The 18,401-nt window shown below is 39.2% G+C and overlaps 1 protein-coding gene across 4 annotated transcripts in view; it reads left to right on the top strand.

The window, feature by feature from the left end:
• The window catches only part of ulk4 (unc-51 like kinase 4), a 94,466-nt gene extending 76,927 nt beyond the window's left edge, over positions 1 to 17,539 (top strand). For all 4 annotated transcript variants that reach the window (XM_028581190.1, XM_028581189.1, XM_028581187.1 and 1 more), the window contains 3 exons: positions 1,976 to 2,170; positions 6,993 to 7,081; positions 17,281 to 17,539. In XM_028581190.1, the coding sequence (XP_028436991.1) occupies positions 1,976 to 2,170; positions 6,993 to 7,081; positions 17,281 to 17,341 (345 nt within the window). In that variant the 3' untranslated portion in view covers positions 17,342 to 17,539. The remainder of the gene's footprint in view (positions 1 to 1,975; positions 2,171 to 6,992; positions 7,082 to 17,280) is intronic.
• The last annotated feature ends 862 nt before the right edge of the window (positions 17,540 to 18,401 follow it).

The raw sequence follows: 18,401 nt of genomic DNA, 5'->3' as shown, positions 1-18,401 counted from the left end.
TAGGTAAATTGCAGGATGTCTAAAATAACTTTTACATCTAAAGGTGAAATGGGGATTTCATAAGAGAGCGACACTAATTAGACTAATTTTCCGGATGAATCTATTAAAACCAGTAAAACCATATGCCACTGTTGCGGTAACTAGATCTACAACCTTCTCCCATACTACTTCTCAAACGTATTCCCACATCTGACTGCACTGTAAACACTACTGATCAAGCTCATTTTAAAGTTATTCCCTAATTAGCTGTCTTCCAAAAAAAATGTGTATGCTGGTATAGTATTATAATATCAAAGTATTAAAGTTGTCAAGCAGTCGTACAGTAAACTATTTTCAAAGATACAAGTAAAATGCTTGTAATGCACTTTCATTCAGCCTCTGTGTCCTCGGTCTAATTCCTCCGATTCGGTTAAAGTAGCCAAATTACAGGTTACATAGTATTCTTACTTACTGGCTATGCTACATGTGAAATTATTGTAGGAATGTTATATACAAGCAGTTTGCTCCTTGCACATTGCCTGCTGCTCAATACAGATGAGTATTGTAGTTTACTGAAGTATTTATACTACAGCTACTACAAATATGAATCCAGGAAATCTGCAGAAGAGGCTCTTATATCTTCAAGTGCCAGCACAGAATGTGATGTAGTCTGAAAAAAAAAAAAAGAGAGTGAGTACAACCTTGGCCTTTCTGCTAAGAAAAATGTGGAAATGGTATCCCAGTAGCCATTCATACATCCACACCTTCTGGCACTATACACACTATTGAGGATTAAATAATCACTTAAAATATTAAAGAATAATGTGATGCAAAAATAACGTCCTGCTCTATCTGCATTAATAATCTCAGATTATGATTGAGGTACTTTAATATTTGAGTTACAATTAAATGTAATTACTTGATGAATTATGCCTTCTAAACGTTCTATACTGAACAATGATTTGTAAGTATTTCAAAACAAAACAGGAGGTCAGGAGTTGGAGAAGAGAAGGTAGAGGATTCTGCGAGCAAAAAAGGATGAAATAGATGTGAGAGGATGAAATCAGATTCACAGGCAAGGGGAGAGGATGGAAGAAAGATGGATAATCCATGCAAAAGAAAAATAGAGAGGGTCCTGTGAGGCATCCTGGGAAGTTGAGGAAGTAAAGGAGGGGGAGTAGGAAAGTGGGAGGAGAAGAAGAGGAGGTCTCAAGGGACACAATAGAGGATTTTACTTATACTTGACACATTGAGTGTTGGGTGGGCCACTGTGTGTGTGGTTGTGTATGAGAGGGTTAAGGGGGCAGCTGACACACCCCCAGCTTCCGTGCAGCCCCTTTGCCCCATGGGAGATTAGTGAAATAGAAAGAGTAGCGGCATTAATATGATCCCTGAATCTAATTAAAATCAGTCAAACTTGCTTGTGTTAAAAAAAATATAATTCTGAAGAGTAGTTGCCTTGCAAGGCAAGTATTATGATTTACTGTGCATTAGTGCATTAAATTCATTTATTTAGTAAGAGGTCAATTACCGGTAGTAATCTAACCCAGATACACATGGTTTGGAGTGAACATTGATCCTGGATGCTTCTGTGTAACATTTTTTGATATTTACTTGATATGGCCAAATACATTGATATATCCATATACAGTAAACTTATAATACATAATAATTATAATAACTACAAAACCTGCACAATACTGTTAAAGCTAATGGAAAAATTTGTATTTATTTGCACATATTTGCTTTAATTATTCATTTTAATAAATATCTCTTGACTGTGTGCTTTAATATGCTAATCTGTGAGTGTGAAAATGTGAATTAATTGTCTGAATTAATTTCACATTTCTATTTCAATATTTTATTTATGATATGTACTGTAAGTACACCTAGTGTAGTAGAAGAAGGATGGCCCATAGTAACCACAGTAACCAGAACCATGGTGCATGGAGTTATTTTATCGCTCCATTTATTAACTGATTTTCTATGCTTGTAGCTGTCCACTGAAAACCAGGAGGTTTGGGAGGAGTCTATTCAGTGTCTGTCCCTACTGGTCCAGCTGTATGGAGGAGAGGGTTATGACTGTCTGTCACCTTCCTGTTTGCAAAGCTTTTCACATGTGCTGCGCACACACATGCACACCGAGATCCCCCGAAGCCAACGCACAACACTTAGGATCATCAAACGACTGGTGAGTTTAGTGCACATAATGGCATGCAGACACACACACACACACACACACACACACACACACACACACACACACACATACACACACACACACACATGTTTGAATATCACTGTATGATTCAAGAATCTTGGCCCTGTTTGTATTTTGGGTGGTTGAAATATTAACTGCCGCCACAACAGAATGACAATACTGGAGTAATGAAAAGAAACTCCATGCAGGCACACGCACAGACAGCTCTGCTGTGCTGCTGTTCTGAAAATAGAGTGTAGTTTCACCAGAACTACACTGACAGAGGGAACAAGTCGGAGAGGGAGAAAAAGTGGTGGTTTGTATCTTCTTGTCACGCTCTGTTCGAATGTCTGTCCAACTTTGTCTGATAGTCAAAATGATTTGTAGCACAGGCCAAAGATGGCTGACTCGTAAGAGAGTGTAAAGCAGGTGGAGATTTAGTGACGCTTCTATTCCCCAAATGCACTAAATAACATTAGCTCTATGTGGTTGCAATAGATGTGCTCTGTGCGTGAGTATCCATCAGGCAAGTGTTATTTAAATATACTTCTGGTGTAGTTACAAACTTTCTAATGCCTCGTTTTATAAGTACATAAACTATTTGTACTAGTTTAGACGTTTGGTATCAATCCGGGCATTATTAGTGGTTATTTACGAGATACAAACCTGGATCCATTAGCGCCTGCACTAAGCTAACCAGCTGATAACGCTAACTCGATCAACGTTATAACAAGGGAAAAAAGCTTATTGGGGGTTGTTTGGCTCGAGGTCAAGGTGCAAAGCAGCCTAGGGTGAAATTACTCCAAACCATCACTTTAAGTTGTCATGATACAGATACTTTAGGAATAAGTTATTTAATTGGTATTGGATGTTTAAAAATATATAGTCATTGAATTTAATCCACAGCTTTGCACAGGTGTCCAATATTAATTTGAACTGCTAGGTAAAATAGAGGGAGGATTGGTGAGGGCAGTCTAGTGAAAATTGATCTTAAATTCAACATGACCAATGTGGAAAATGTACTGATTTGCTGTAGACCCGTATGAATTATGTAAAATGCATTCCTAATGTTTTGGCTCGGCCGTAGGGTCATGAAATAGTTTCTGCACGTGGAACACAAGGTCAGCTATTACCCTGAGATCATATGATGTGACTGAAGGCTTTGTCTGCAAACTACCTTACATTTGTCTGTGTGTGTGTGTGTGTGTGTGTGTGTGTGTGTGTGTGTGTGTGTGTGTGTGTGTGTGTGTGTCTGTGTGTGTGTGTGTCTGTGTGTGTGTGTGTCTGTGTGTGTGTGTTGATGTCTGTGTCTGTGTCTGTGTCTGTGTGGCAGGGAGAGAGTTTGCATGTGTGTATTTTGATTCCTCTTACCAATTAGTTCCAGCCACCTGAACCACCAACACACAAACTCTGTCACACAAGCTTACAGACTAACCTCTTTCTCTTTTTGTGTCTGTCTGTTGTAGCAAATTTGTCCTCTTGTAAAAAGTCCCTCATTACCCCCTGTGCTAACATCAGGGTATGTACAGTATATTCTATCCTGCTTACCACCCTGAGCAACTGTGTGTTGAAGCCATTTCCTCGTAGCTAGTGGATGAGTCACTAAGCTGCTCGGTGGTAGGAGCAGAACTAATTTATTTGCTCAGAAAAATATCCATCTACCATTCTGGACATTTAGTCATGTGACTCATTGTAGATTAGTTAATTTAAAAGATTCTAAAGTTCCCTCAGAATAGTCTTGCAATGCTCATCCCCCACCTTGTACTTTTTTCCCATTAAGGTCCAGTAGCTACAGTTTTAAAGTAAAACTGAAATCAACATCTTAAAACTGTTTGCTAAGTTGAGTTTTCTTGAATCTGATTATCAATCAGCTAATCAGTTGGCGGAGAGCAATGTGCACCTTTCCAGAAACACAGTGACTCACACATTCTCTCTCAAACACACGCACATACCTACACACTCAGACAAGTGCCTGCCCTTCAACAAAGGCATTTAATTATCTTATACATTAATTTTAGGGCTCTGTTAATCTCAATCAAAGATCCCGCTAATAGCTTTGAAACTGCAAAGGAGGAGAGAGGGAGAGTAAATCAAGTCTGAATTAGTGAAATTTTCAACTTGTCTTTCTCTTCAACACACACAATTTGGAAGGACTTAAAGGGGAATGCTAATTAAATGAAACAGGATATATAAAAGGTATTTTGTTTAAACACTTTTAGCACTTTGATTTGTCATTTTTTTCTAACTTAGTAGTCTGTCTCTGGCAACACAGAGTTTGTGTTCAGTGATTAGTCCTTGAATATTTATGCACAATTCATATCTTTTTCAAGCCACTTTCACACATAAAACCCCATAAAACTGTGATGTTAACATTTCAGGCAGAAATAATGTTTATACTGTATGTAGTAATTTTTGTTAAATTATGTTCACTTACTACATGTCAAACTTTGATCTGTGAGGCCAGGCAGGATGTTGATGTCGTCCTGTGTTTCTCTTTACACTGTTAATCTTGTGTTTAGAAGCGTCGTCCTCTCTCATCTCCGGAGGCCGGAATGTTTCAGCGCAGTCTCCAAAATGTCAAAGCATATTATGTCCAATTATTGTAACCTTTTAAATGTTAGAGCCTGAAACATGTAAATGTATTAATCCATCATCCATCCATCATTCACTCAATTGGCCAGAGTCATGTGATATGTGTGTGTGTGTGTGTGTGTGTGTGTATATATATATATATATATATATATATATATATATATATAATTTATTTTGGTAAAATTACAACACTGTCACTTGTTTGTATTTAATCTCTATTATGACAGCCCTGTACTGTCTTTTTGAGAGGCAACATATCTGAATTTGTCTGGCTGTCGAAACAGGGTTCTCTGCATGTATTCCAGCAGTATGCAGCTGAATCATGTGCCTCTTAGTTCGAGGACAGCAAACTTCAAAGAAAGAAAAAAAAAGGACAGGAGCACACTGAATGACTCACAGCTTTTAATTGTGCAAAATTGTGTTTGCACAAGTCAATCAGTGTGCTCCTGTTAATTTTTTCCCTTGGATGTCTGTATGTCAGGGTCAGGGTGTTGGTCAGGTAGAGATGGGGAGAGAGGACTGTTAAGGGGGAGGAGAGGGCGAAGACGTGGTGGAGAGCAGGGATGGAAAAGAGATCATAAGCATGTGTGTGTGTGTGTGTGTGTGTGTGTGTGTGTGTGTGTGTGTGTGTTTAGTGGTTGGTTGTCAGTCACACATAAATGTTACCTCACCCTGATGGAGAAAGTGTGAGTGTGTGTTTGTGAGAAAAGTAAGCAAGTGAGGGGAACGTCTTTGTCTCCTTCTAACCCCGTTGCCTAGCAACACTCATGCTGTGTCGCCACAGAGACGGGGGTGATGATGTCACCGGAGATCAGAGAGAACACGCTCACCAAACACGCGGACACACATGCACACACACACACACACACACACACACACACACACACACACACACACACACACACACACACACACACACACACACACACACACACACACCCTCTTTCTCCAGGAACTTTGCATTGCAGTGCAAAAACACACACACCTTGAACAAAACTTAAGGAGACATAGGCAACAGTTTTCATTACTTATTGGAATACATTTAAACAAGCTGTCGCCATATTAATAAACTTAACTTGGCTATCAGTTTAAACACTGTAAATGCCCCTTTTTAAGTGAGACACACGCATGCACGCATATGTGCAGTCTGTGGACCAGGTGTTCCTGGGTGGGTGTGGAGCCTAGACATCAAGGTGTGGTGGGACATGTCGGGACAGGAATAAAAACACAGGGATGACAAAGAGAAGGAACAAATGATGTAGGAAATACATTTGGTGAGGGAAGACAGAGGAATACTCTTTAGCTGAATAGCTTTAGCCAGTCTAATCCAGAGTGGTGTACAAGTTTAGCAGTAGAATCATAAAATAAACTAATGGAGCAACAACATTATGACCGCTAGTAAGGAGTGCAAGAATCTAAACGACTTATGTGAAAAAGCCCTCATGTAACATGGGTGTGTGTGCGCGCATGCATGTGTGCGTGCATGCATATATTCAACCAGACTTTGGGTAAATTAGCTCTTTGATCAACTTACTTTAAAATGGCATTGACAAATGAGTGTGATGTCGCTCAGCAGTTGGTCTTGGTAACTTGCAAATTGATTCTGTGAGGATAACACAGACTATAATGTAGTTTTCTATGGATGTTTTTGAGTGTCACTGTGAAAAGATAACAATGTGAAAATTACATTTCTAATGTACAAATGTATCCTCATTGGTTTCTTATTATTAGTGAAGCATTGGTTATAGCTGCTTGTCTTCCTCCTCCGATTAATCTCTCCAATAGCCTGAAAAAGAGGACAAAAAAAAGCATGTTTGCAAAGCATCACGACTTTTTTTATATATATATATATATATATATATATATTTCCTAAATAAATCTTGTCCATAGGGCTTGGGAACATGCACTAATCCATAAATTCACTTTTGTTCAAGTTTGACTGAGAATTTGCACAGTTGGAGAGTTGCACAGAAATGGTGATGTATTGTGTCATTACTAACTGTGTCATCTCCTTTTTTTTAAATAAAATATTACACTACCAGACTACAAAGAGCAGCTATGCTCTCATATACTGCTCAGTGTTTATGTATTACCTATGTCAAACCCATATCATCACATCCTTTGTTGAGTGTGGACGACTGCCATTTAACTGAAGACTAATCTAACCGTACCGTAGGTCTTTCTCACTCACTTTGTTCTTCCTCTCTTCCTCTTTATCCAGGTGCAGACTACAGAGCAATCTGATTGGATAGAATCTCCTGAAGGGGCGGAGCTAATTAGTCTACTGAAGGACATAACTACATCCAACAGGTGCGTGTTTCTGCTGCTTAAATGAGCTTGTGTGCGTCATGTAAAATATGAATCTTATGGAATATTCCTTCTATTATACCATTCTGATATAACAATTTGCATAAATCTAAGATTGACAAAATAATCATATTTTTCTTTAATAACTGGCAAAACTAGATTTTTTAGATTTGTCTATATAAGTCGCTCATTTCTGTCAGTAATGCATGTACATCAGAAACCATACCTAAAAGTGCACCAATAACAAATCATTTTGGATTTAGATGCATCTCCTCCAGCCCTTTCCTTCATCTTATTATTTGTATATGTCTGAACATGTCTGCATTACAAGTGTCAAAACTGACCTTATCCCAGTTGTTAATTGAAAGGATGCAATCTTCTGGCAAGGCAGTGTCATCTTATTGGCTCACAAAGAGCTAAGAGATTAAATATATACATGTAATAAAAACAAAACTTGTTCTTTGTTTGGGAGTCTCTTGAGATCTTATATCAATGTTAGGAAACATGGCAGGAAACATAACCTGCACCACCTCACATACCTGACAAAGTAACAGCTTCCTTCTAAGATTTATGAGTATGGGCACTGCAAGCTTTGTGTGGTGACGGTAAAGATAATGGAAACTCAGAACCCAGATCAATACAATCTGAGCCACAAGAAATGTACACTGCTTCAACTGTGATTCTATGTCTGATGTCTTACCGCGTGTAATACTCACAACCGTACAGCAAATAACACAAGCTTAATAAAATACACCTGCACATACTCAGACTGTAACTGCTTTATTTAATAGTTTTACTTTACATTGCAACTTTGTGAATTTTTTTTTTAAAAGGATGCTTTATTATGTAAACATAAAACGTCATATTTGGAAGAAGTAAATAGCTTTACATATCTTTATAAACATTTCTACATATATTTTAAATGAAAAAGCAAAATCAATCTTAAAGCTGAAAGAGATTGTACTTCCTCATTTGATGGCATGACTGTGTTGCCACTCTACACCTAAAACACGGTCACTTTCACCGTGTTTTTGTCGAGCTAAGTGAGATCTACTGAAAAGCAGGATAGGGCTGCAACATTGAATCGATGAAATTTATATAATTCAATTATAAAAAATAGCTGGGGAGAGGTCACATGACCGTCAGCCGCAATGGTTGCTCAGTGCTAGAGCTCCTCACCTACCTCTGTATTTTTATTGAAAAAACAGGTCTATTCCTTATTGTTTGACTCAGTGAAATGCCTGCAGGCGCAAAAAAGCAAGTCTTGTTGTCGTCGGAGTCATTTACCCAGACACAGAAATCTGCCAACATTGGCAGCGGCTAACAGGGCTAATGACGCTAGCGCGGACCTAAACATGGAGAACATTGTAGCCAAGGTCTTGGAGGGGCAACGAAGTGTGCTTGAATTGGTGGTCCACAGTATAGTGAGGGGAGTGCTAGCAGACATTAATACCTCGCTGCAACACATCAAGACAGAGCTTGAGAGACGGGGAGCTACGGTACGTGAGCTGATGCAACGATTGGACAAGACACAGGGGGAAAACAGGCAGATGAGAAACATGGTGAGTGCCTGTGTTGATGACCAGAAGAAATTTGAGCATAAGCTAGCCGAAATGGAAGACAGATCCCGACGCAACAATGTACACATCGTTGGACTAAAAGAGGATGACCCAGTTGGGTTCCTGCAAGATCAGTCTGGATTCCCGCCTTACAGGGCTTAAACAACATCAATACTATCAATACCTACTGACCCGATTATTACTTAATGATGACTCTAAATTACACCTACTCGAGAGACCGAGGAAGATATGGCTAGCTGGCTCAACTGCAACCAAGAAAATAATAGCTCAACACTGGCTCCCCACCCCCCCACTCGCTTTGTATAAAACAATGATTAGCGTATTTTCTAGACATAGTTATGCTTGAGCTCTCTACAGCAAGGATTAACAAAGCCAAATAATCAACTATCAACCTATGGAAAAGCACAGCAGCACAAATATCAGACCTAATGACCTCAGCACCACAGGAACTGGAGAAGAGTGAATAGGCAAGGTGTGATTTTTGATGTTTGTTTGTTTGTTTGTTTGTTTTGTTTTCCTCGACACCGCAGAGGGTGGGAGAGGGTTTTTGTTCTTGTTCAATTTTTTTATTGTGGAATTTGTTCTGTATGTCTGAATGATAAATGGTGCTAATAAAAAATTTATCTTAAAAACAAAAATTGCGAATTTTATTATTGATTCTATGTTGTTGTACACTGTGTCGCAGAACTGGCTACGTCACTTCAAGAAAAACAAAACATTAGAAACGTGGCAGAGCTGGAGAAAACTGTTAATCTCAATCATCTATCTACATTATTACGGGAGCACCATGGTAATAAAAGAACACCTGAAAAAATGTTGGAGCTGGAGAGCGTTTTTAATGATTGTGTATGGGGCTGCTTAGAGTGATGACGTCATCATCTAGTGTGTGAAGCTTCAAAAAAATTATCTTAGTTCCTTCTCTAGAAATTGCTCATACACCCACAATTTTTACTTGTTATACACAAATTATACATCAAAACTTAGGTATTTTTGTCTAGTTTCAGAAAATGTGCTCAGTTAAGAGTATCATACTTTGGGCTCAGCAAGCTTCCAAATGATGAGAGAAACAAATTTCCCTCCATCCGCTGCAATGATACAGTGGGGGAAATAAGCATTTGACTCCTTGCTGATTTTGCAGGTTTGCCCACTTACAAAGAATGCAAAAATCTACAATTGTAATCATATGTACATTCTAACAGTGAAAGACAGAATCCCAAAGAAAATTCCAGAAAATCACATCATATGAATTTATTAAAATTGATAACCATCTGATGAGGAAAAACAAGTATTTGACCCCCTGGACAAACAGCAAGTATTCTGGCTCATACAAGCCAGTTAGTCTTTCTTTAAGACACAGCCCCAATCCGAACCAATTATCTACATCAAATACACCTGCCTCACCTCGTTACCTGTATAAAAGACACCTGTCAACATCCAAACAACCAGCATCCAACATCACCACCATGGGCAAGACCAAAGAGCTTTCTACGGACATCAGGGACAAGATTGTTGCTCTGCACAAGGCTGGGATGGGCTACAAGAGAATCGGAAAGCAACTTGGAGAGAAAAGATCAACTGTCGGTGCAGTTATCAGGAAATGGAAGAAGCACCACACCACCGCCAACCTCCCTCGGTCTGGGCCTCCACACAAGATCTTGCTTCGTGGGGTGTCCCTGATCATGCGAACGGTGAGGAATCATCCCAAAACCACAAGGGGGGAACTGATGAATCAACTGAAGGCAGCTGGGACCACAGTTACAAAAAAAGCGGTTGGTAACACACCACGCCGTCATGGATTGAAATCCTGCAGCGCACGCAAGGTCCCCCTGCTCAAGAAGAAACATGTACAGGCCCACATGAAGTTCGGCATTCACCACCTGGACGACTCAGAAGAGGCCTGGAAGAAGGTGATGTGGTCAGATGAGACCAAAATAGAACTTTTTGGCCTCAACTCGTCGTGTTTGGAGGGCTAAGAACACCGAGTACAACCCAAAGAACACCATCCCCACCGTCAAGCATGGTGGTGGCAACATCATGCTTTGGGGTGCTTTTTTCAGCCAAGGGACGGGACAACTCCATCGTATTGAGGGGAGGATGGACGGGGCCATGTATCGTGGAATTCTGGACCGACATCTCCTTCCCTCAGTGAGAGAGCTGAAGATGGGTCGAGGATGGGTGTTTCAGCACGACAACGACCCTAAGCACACCGCCAAAGCAACAAAAGAGTGGCTGAAGAAGAAGCACATCAAGGTTCTGGAGTGGCCTAGCCAGTCTCCAGACCTGAATCGATTGAAAATCTTTGGAGGGAGCTTAAAATTCGAGTTGCCAGGCGACAACCTCGGAACCTGAATGATTTGGAGGCTGTCTGCAGGGGAGGTGGGCCAACATCCCTGCCGAAATGTGCACAAACCTTATCACCAACTATAAAAACCGTTTGACATCTGTGCTGGCCAATAATGGCTTTTCTGCAAAATATTAACATGCTGTTTGTCCAGGGGGTCAAATACTTGTTTTTCCTCATCAGATGGTTATCAATTTTAATAAATTCATATGATGTGATTTTCTGGAATTTTCTTTGGGATTCTGTCTTTCACTGTTAGAATGTACATATGATTAAAATTGTAGATTTTTGCATTCTTTGTAAGTGGGCAAAACTGCAAAATCAGCAAGGGGTCAAATACTTATTTCCCCCACTGTAAAAGTCCTCCATACTTTCCAGCGAAGAGCAGAACGAACCACTTTTTTAAAATCACTGATATGCCCACATTTTTACGTTTATCCATATACATTTTATATTTTTGTCTCTCAGTCATTAGGTGTGGGGATTAATGATCAAACAGAGGCTTTATAAGTTCTGAAGGAACAGTATTTGTATGTACTACAGATAGCGCAGTGGTTATGGCTTAAGGCTTTGGTGCGGACAACCTGAGTTCAAAGCCTGTGTGGCACATCAATCAAAGTGTCCCTGACAAAGATGTAATTTAACTTTTCCACTACTTCAACTTATTCTTATGGATTTAAGCTATTATTCATATTTTATTTTGCAACACACAGACACACACACACACGCAAACACACACACACAGAGACACAGACACACATACACAAACACAGACACAAATACACACACACACAAACATACATATATGCAGACACACACATACACAGCCTCACACAGACACACACACAAACGCAGACACACACATAGACACACACACAGACACACACACTCACAGACACACACACACACAAAGACACACAGACACACACACACAGACACACACACACACACACACACACACACACACACACACACACACACACACACACACACACACAGACACACAAACACACACAAAGACACACACACAGACACACGCAAACCCACACTGAATATATTTCACATCTCCGCTAGATTGATGCTTTTTCGTTCTATGCAGTGTGTATGTCTGATAAAGTATTTCTTCTTTCAGCCTTTTCTAGTCAATTTATTTGAACTTCCACTTTTGACAGTATTACTGTTTAGCTTCCAGCTTTTCTAGAAATGTATTTCAGCTCTTACCTTTTTAAGATAATGCAGTTTAGCTTCCTTCTCTGACAATTTTCCAGAATGCAGTGCGGTGCAATGCATTTGGGCTTTAAGATTTTTCATACAATTTGTTTCATATTTCTGCATATGTGCGTCATTATCAGTTAGAACATATACTCAGACCTCACAATGTTCTACATATTTTTCAACTTTTAAAGCCAGCAATTTAGTTTAGCGTCAACTTTTAACTTTTTAATGAAATTCATACTTAATAAAACGATTTCCACTTTTTCTACTACTCTCACTACTTCAACTTCTTCTTACGGATTTAAGCTATTCATCCAGTTTAGCTTTAGCAATTCAGCTATTCAGCATTCCCACGCATTTTCTGCAGGAAATGCATTTTCTAGTTTATTTTTAATGGCTCTCACTGGTTTGTGTCCAGGAAACATTACAAAATTGTTTAAAAACATTTCAGAGCGAAGCACACTTTTCTGACGGCTTTGCATACAGTGGCTTTACCAATATGCTCCGCATCACCAATGTTGTGAAGAAAACTGCCATTTGCAAAAAACACAATGCGACACATAATCTGATGGGATGTAAGAGCATGTCCACGATGGGTGACGTTGGTGATATGAGGATGGATAAGGTATCTATAGCTGATCGACTGAAGAAAACCTATACCGCTCAAATAGGTAGTTATCTGGAAATGAAAATACATCTAGTCGGGCCTCAATATCATCTCCCGACATATGTTTAACTCTCTGTGAAGTAATACAGCTTCATCAATGGCATTGTCGATAAAAGGACATGCCATGTTTGAGAAAAAAAACGTCTGCCTAACATAGTTAATAAACCAACACTGTTTTTTATTCATGCAGATGACAAATGTGTCTGCTACAGACTGAATGAATGAATGAGGAAATGAGAGAGCGCTGTGTCAGAGGGAGGAGACTGAGAGAAACTCAGGGTTTATTGAAGAAAACCTGCTCCCGACCAGTTTAGGGTCACAGGCTCAGTTACCATAGTAACTGACTCTGAGGTTAAGTTACTTCTCTTTCTGAAACAGAAAACCAAGAGTTTCCCTCATCTTAGGGTTAACAAACTCAGAGTTTTCACTAAACCTGCTTTCTGGAGCGGGCCTCTGTTCTCTGCAGCATAAAACATAGCTTCCAAGAAGTGCCTAGCCTTAGCCAGAAGCATGTGGACATGCTAATATTTTAACATTTTTGCACTGCAATGCAAAGTTCCTGGAGACAGAGTGTACACACACACTCAGAACAGAACAGTAGTGTATGGGACCTCTGTCTGTCTGTGTGTGTGTGTGTGTGTGTGTGTGTGTGTGTGTGTGTGTGTGTGTGTGTGTGTGTCTTGCATCTGGCTGCCTTTTATGAGTAGGTGGGCCAAATGTGTATTCCCTCTTTGAGCCAAGGGTTTTGTCGCCGTAGTGACAATACTTCCTTTGATCTCTTGATGTATGAGACCAGCGATCTGTGTTACACACAATAAATAATAAACTGAACTGAAAATACACACACATACAGCTGCATACACAAACACACAATGGATACACACAAATAAAAAAAAAGTTTGTATACAAAAGTCGCTTTCACCTCCTTCTGTCTACAAACTCTCTGTCTCTTAATCACACAAACACACACACACACACACACCCTGTCAGATCAATAATAAAGGTGTATTGTTGTCCTGCTATAGAAGCCTCTCCTACTCTCCCCTCCCTCTCCCCCTCTTTTCTCCTCTGTCACCCCTTTTCTTCCCTTTTGATCGCCTTCTATACCCTTTTCTCCTCCTCTCTCCCCCCTCCATTTTCTTTCTTTTTCGACTCTTTCTCTCTTTCTCTTCTCTTGTGCTTTTCCTCTCCCACTTCTCGTCTCCTCTCTATCCTCTCCCTCTCTGGCAGATGAAAGCAGAGATCAGCTCCAGCCTTTGAAGTGGCTGAGACTGGCACACTCCCACTGGTTTAGTGGTAGGAGGATGGGAGCAGAGGTTTTAGGAGAAAGGGCAGGAGATGAAAGGAGTTATGAGGAGAGAGAAGAGGAGGGGGGGGTTAATTGAGAGGATGAGAGGAGTTGTGGCAGAGAGAATAGACGGAAGAAGAGTGGGAAGGAGAGGGAAGGTCTAGGCTGAGATCCGAACCCAAATAATGTCATTCAGCCTTTACCATGGCAACCTGAGGAATGCCTTTTCAAAACCTCAAGCCAGAGCGAGTGTAGAGGGAGGGGAGGAGCGTCACTTACAGTTCTCCATCCTAAAGAAAAACCTTGAGGCCCAAAACCTGAACTTTAGTTTATTGCTGCGTTCAATCAAACATGAAGCCGGTAGTAGTGATGCCCACTAATATCTGCAAAAATACTGAAAAAAGACTAAATATGACAACTGTGTGAAGAAACTATTTTAGCATTATCCAGTTTTATATCAATTATTAAATAACATCCATTTAGTAGAACACATTTGTTGCTCTGTTACATGGCTGGGAGGAGGCCTCGGGAAGACCCAGGACTAGGTGGAGGGATTATATCTCCAACCTGGCCTGGGAACGCCGGGATCCCCAGTCGGAGCTGGTTAATGTTGCTTTGGAAGTTTGGGGTCCCCTGCTGGAGTTGCTCCCCCGCGACCCAGGCATTTGTTGTTGCTCTGTTACATGGTCAGGCATTTGTTTCTCTTCATTTTAATGTAGACAAACTTCAGTCAATCACAACTGAGAGCAGATTTTAAACTGGCCAGTTGTTGAGGACTATGTTGTAAAGAGATGGAGATACAGCCTGTCAGTGAAATTAACTAGTTTTTATGTGTTTTTATGAATTAGTTTTTTTTTTCTTCTGTGAAGAATCCATTGAGATGATGAAAGCAGAATGAGGAAGTGTCAGGCTAATGCGGTTCTGTAGCCATTCACTGTAATCTAAAACCAAGTGTAGGGATTTAATGAGTAACCAAACTCTAAAGTTTGTCCTGAAACTTTTATTGATCCTTTTTATGTTATTCGATATTCACAAACTTTCAAGGATTTCCAAGGTTAATTAGGTTAATTATGGAGGTTTTCATCAACTAAGGGGGTGAGCTTCTGCTGGCCTGGCTGTCAGGCTGCCCTCAAAGACACCTGGGAGGAGGGCGAGGGAGGGAGAGGGGGGATAGGAGCATTAGATTAGGCAAGGCAATTTTATTTATATAGCACATTTCAGCACAAGGCAACTCAAAGTGCTTTACACAAAACATCAAACATTAAAAAACAAAGAGCAACATAGGGATTAAAAATAAGAATAAAAATATTAACGAATACAAATTTAATACCATATAAGATACATAAATAAAAATCATAGTTCAGTATAACAATTAATACGAGAATAAAAATCCAAGAATAAAATGTACAGTTCTGTATTAAAATTTAATACGAGATGAAATACAAGAATAAAATTCACTGTTCAGTATAAAAAATTAACGAAAAGCATCATCAAAAAGAAGGATCTTCAGCCTTGATTTAAAAGAGCTGAGAGTTGGGGCGGACCTGCAGTTTCAGGTAGTTTGTTCCAGATGTGTGGAGCATAAAAACTTAGGGGTTTACAGGGATTACAGACAGCCTGTAGAGTCTGAGCAGATTGGATGTTTTCACCAAGCCACAATATTTTAAATGTACTGTATGTATGTTTGTATATAATATTTATTTATTTTTGGTTATGGTTCTCAAGTGTTACGATTTATTTTGAAATTTAAGGAAAGTAATACACTATTAGAGTATTAATACTGCACATTGTAATACATATGTTTATTCAGGCCTTATGATAATTTTCATCATAAAAACTATTTCATGGCAATAACATAAATAGGAACACAAAAAAGGAACGGACTGGACTCAGTACCCTTTATTCATTCAGTCCATTCATTACCAAGCTACTGTACATGAACACACCTGTTCCAGTGCTCTCGGCTTCCATATCTAGAAATGACCTTGATTACTTTTATTGTCATCAACATACAAGGTTCCCCTAACAATATACCTTTGGCAGTTTGCACTTGTCATCACCCCTAACCATTCCGCACCCCGGTGCCTGCTCCCCAGCATCAATCTCATTTACAGGGCAGTCACGTTCATGAAGCCACAAGGCTTTTATTTTCAGAACTAATGCTGACAGAAGTAGGTGAGGTCTTTGGTAGATTAATGACTTTCAAGAAGAAATAAAAGCCCCCCCTTGGTCTTGGAATTTTATGACAACAGCTACATCTAAGCTGGTATGACAAGAGGCCTAAACACTCAGCCACCTAATTTAATGAAACATGGAGTTAATGATGAAATCAGATAAAGTCGATCAATTCACTGAGACCTTTGAACTGTGGGTTTCGGTGAAGTTTGCAACTGCTTTATGTAGGTCAGGCATAGTAAAAACAATTTCCAACAAATAAAAATAATACAACTATAATCAGACAGCTGCACATCTACCAGTGTACCAGTGCTCAGAATATGCCAAAGGCCTGATGGTCAGGAATTCATATGTCACCGTGGATGTTCAGAATAACTGAGTTAGACGCCAGAGATGACTTTTGTGCTCAGATTTCCAGTTCATGATCACACGCCTTTTGAGTCTGCCTAGAGTTGAACCCCTTCTTGATGTAAAAGTAGGTGGTTTGGCAGGCTAATACTGAAATGAATTCCATATCTATTTTCGTCTGTAATTTTACTAGAGAAGATGAGTCAAAAGTAGGTGAGAGAAATATGGAGCCCCATCAGAGGTGTAGAAAGACTTATTTTGTAGAAGCCATGAAAGTTTTTGAAGATTTTAAACTATATGTACAGTATGTGACATTGTTATTATTTGCACTTTGTTTGGACTATGTTTATGACATTTTTGCCTTTATTATATTGAACAGTATAGTTATATACAGACAGTAAACAAGGAAGGGGAGACAGGGGTATGACATACAACACAGGTCAATGGCAGGAATCAAACAATGGACATGTAGTAATCAGGACGCCCTATAATTTGCGCCTTTTTAAGGAAAATTTGTTTAGATTTAATGTCACTAGGTAAACAACACAATTGTGATACAGTGAATAACTTATTTTTTCTCTGTTCCAGGTGTCCTGTCGATGTGGTTCCACTGGCTGTTGAAATCCTCCAGGTGATCTCTGGATCCTAAAAGCTTTAAATCATCAAACCTGAGGGCAAACCAGAATCATCCAATATGTAACCATTTCAGAACTTTAAAGATACTTATGATTGGTAGTCTGCTTTTTAGAATGTCTCTCTTTCTTCAGGTAACCTTTTTATGCATAATCAGCTAGAGGATTGTTCTTTTAAGATGTCAGTTTTGGAATAAAATGTCTTTCGACGTTAATTATTTGTTTCTTGGTTCATCATTCGATATTGGACTAGATGTTTTGCTTTGTTTTGAACAAGTGCTGAGACAGGCTCCTAAAGCTTTGAGACCTAAGTGAATTTGACCATGTGGTATCTGAGCCCTCAGTTAGTATGCATTGTCATGCATACTCGAGTGGATCTCATAAAATGTGCAAATTGGATCAATGACAGTAATAACTAGAAAATGCATTTCCTCCAGAAAATGCTTGTCAATGCTGAAAAGCTAAATTGCTAAAGCTAAACTGGATTGCTGACAAAATTGCGTAAGAAGAAGTAGTGAGAATAATTGGAAAAGTGGGAATGGTTTTAATTAGTATGAATTTCATTGAAATGTTGAATAACACCAATAATGTCGCTACACTGAACTGCTGGTTAAAATGTGTAAGAAGGTGAATTAGGGAAATGTGGAAAAGTGGAAATGGTTCTAATTAATGAGAATGTGTTAAACAAGCCGAATAATACCAGTATTTTATGTTTTTGTAAAAGATGATGCGAAACTCTGGTTTCAATTAATGTTAATAATAATATTAAATATTATATTATTATTATATAAGTACAAAAATAATTTACAAGTTGTATAAAACTACTCAATAAAAGATGTAAAACATTTTAAGGTTTGAATGGAGTATGAATCCCTAAATATATAGTGATAAAACAGTCATAGTTTAGTATGTCGAAAAAAGTGATAAACAGTCATAGTATAGTAGGTCAAAAAAAGTGATAAACAGTCATAGTATAGTAGGTCAAAAAAAGTGATAAAACAGTCATAGTATTTGACAACAAGATAACTGGCTGCATTCAAATCAAATCACTCTCTTGTGTGTGTTGGAACATTATCA

The sequence above is a fragment of the Perca flavescens genome, chromosome 6 (assembly GCF_004354835.1).
Source record: "Perca flavescens isolate YP-PL-M2 chromosome 6, PFLA_1.0, whole genome shotgun sequence".
Taxonomy (NCBI): Eukaryota; Metazoa; Chordata; class Actinopteri; order Perciformes; family Percidae; genus Perca; species Perca flavescens.
This window is presented reverse-complemented; position numbering and strand designations above follow the sequence as displayed.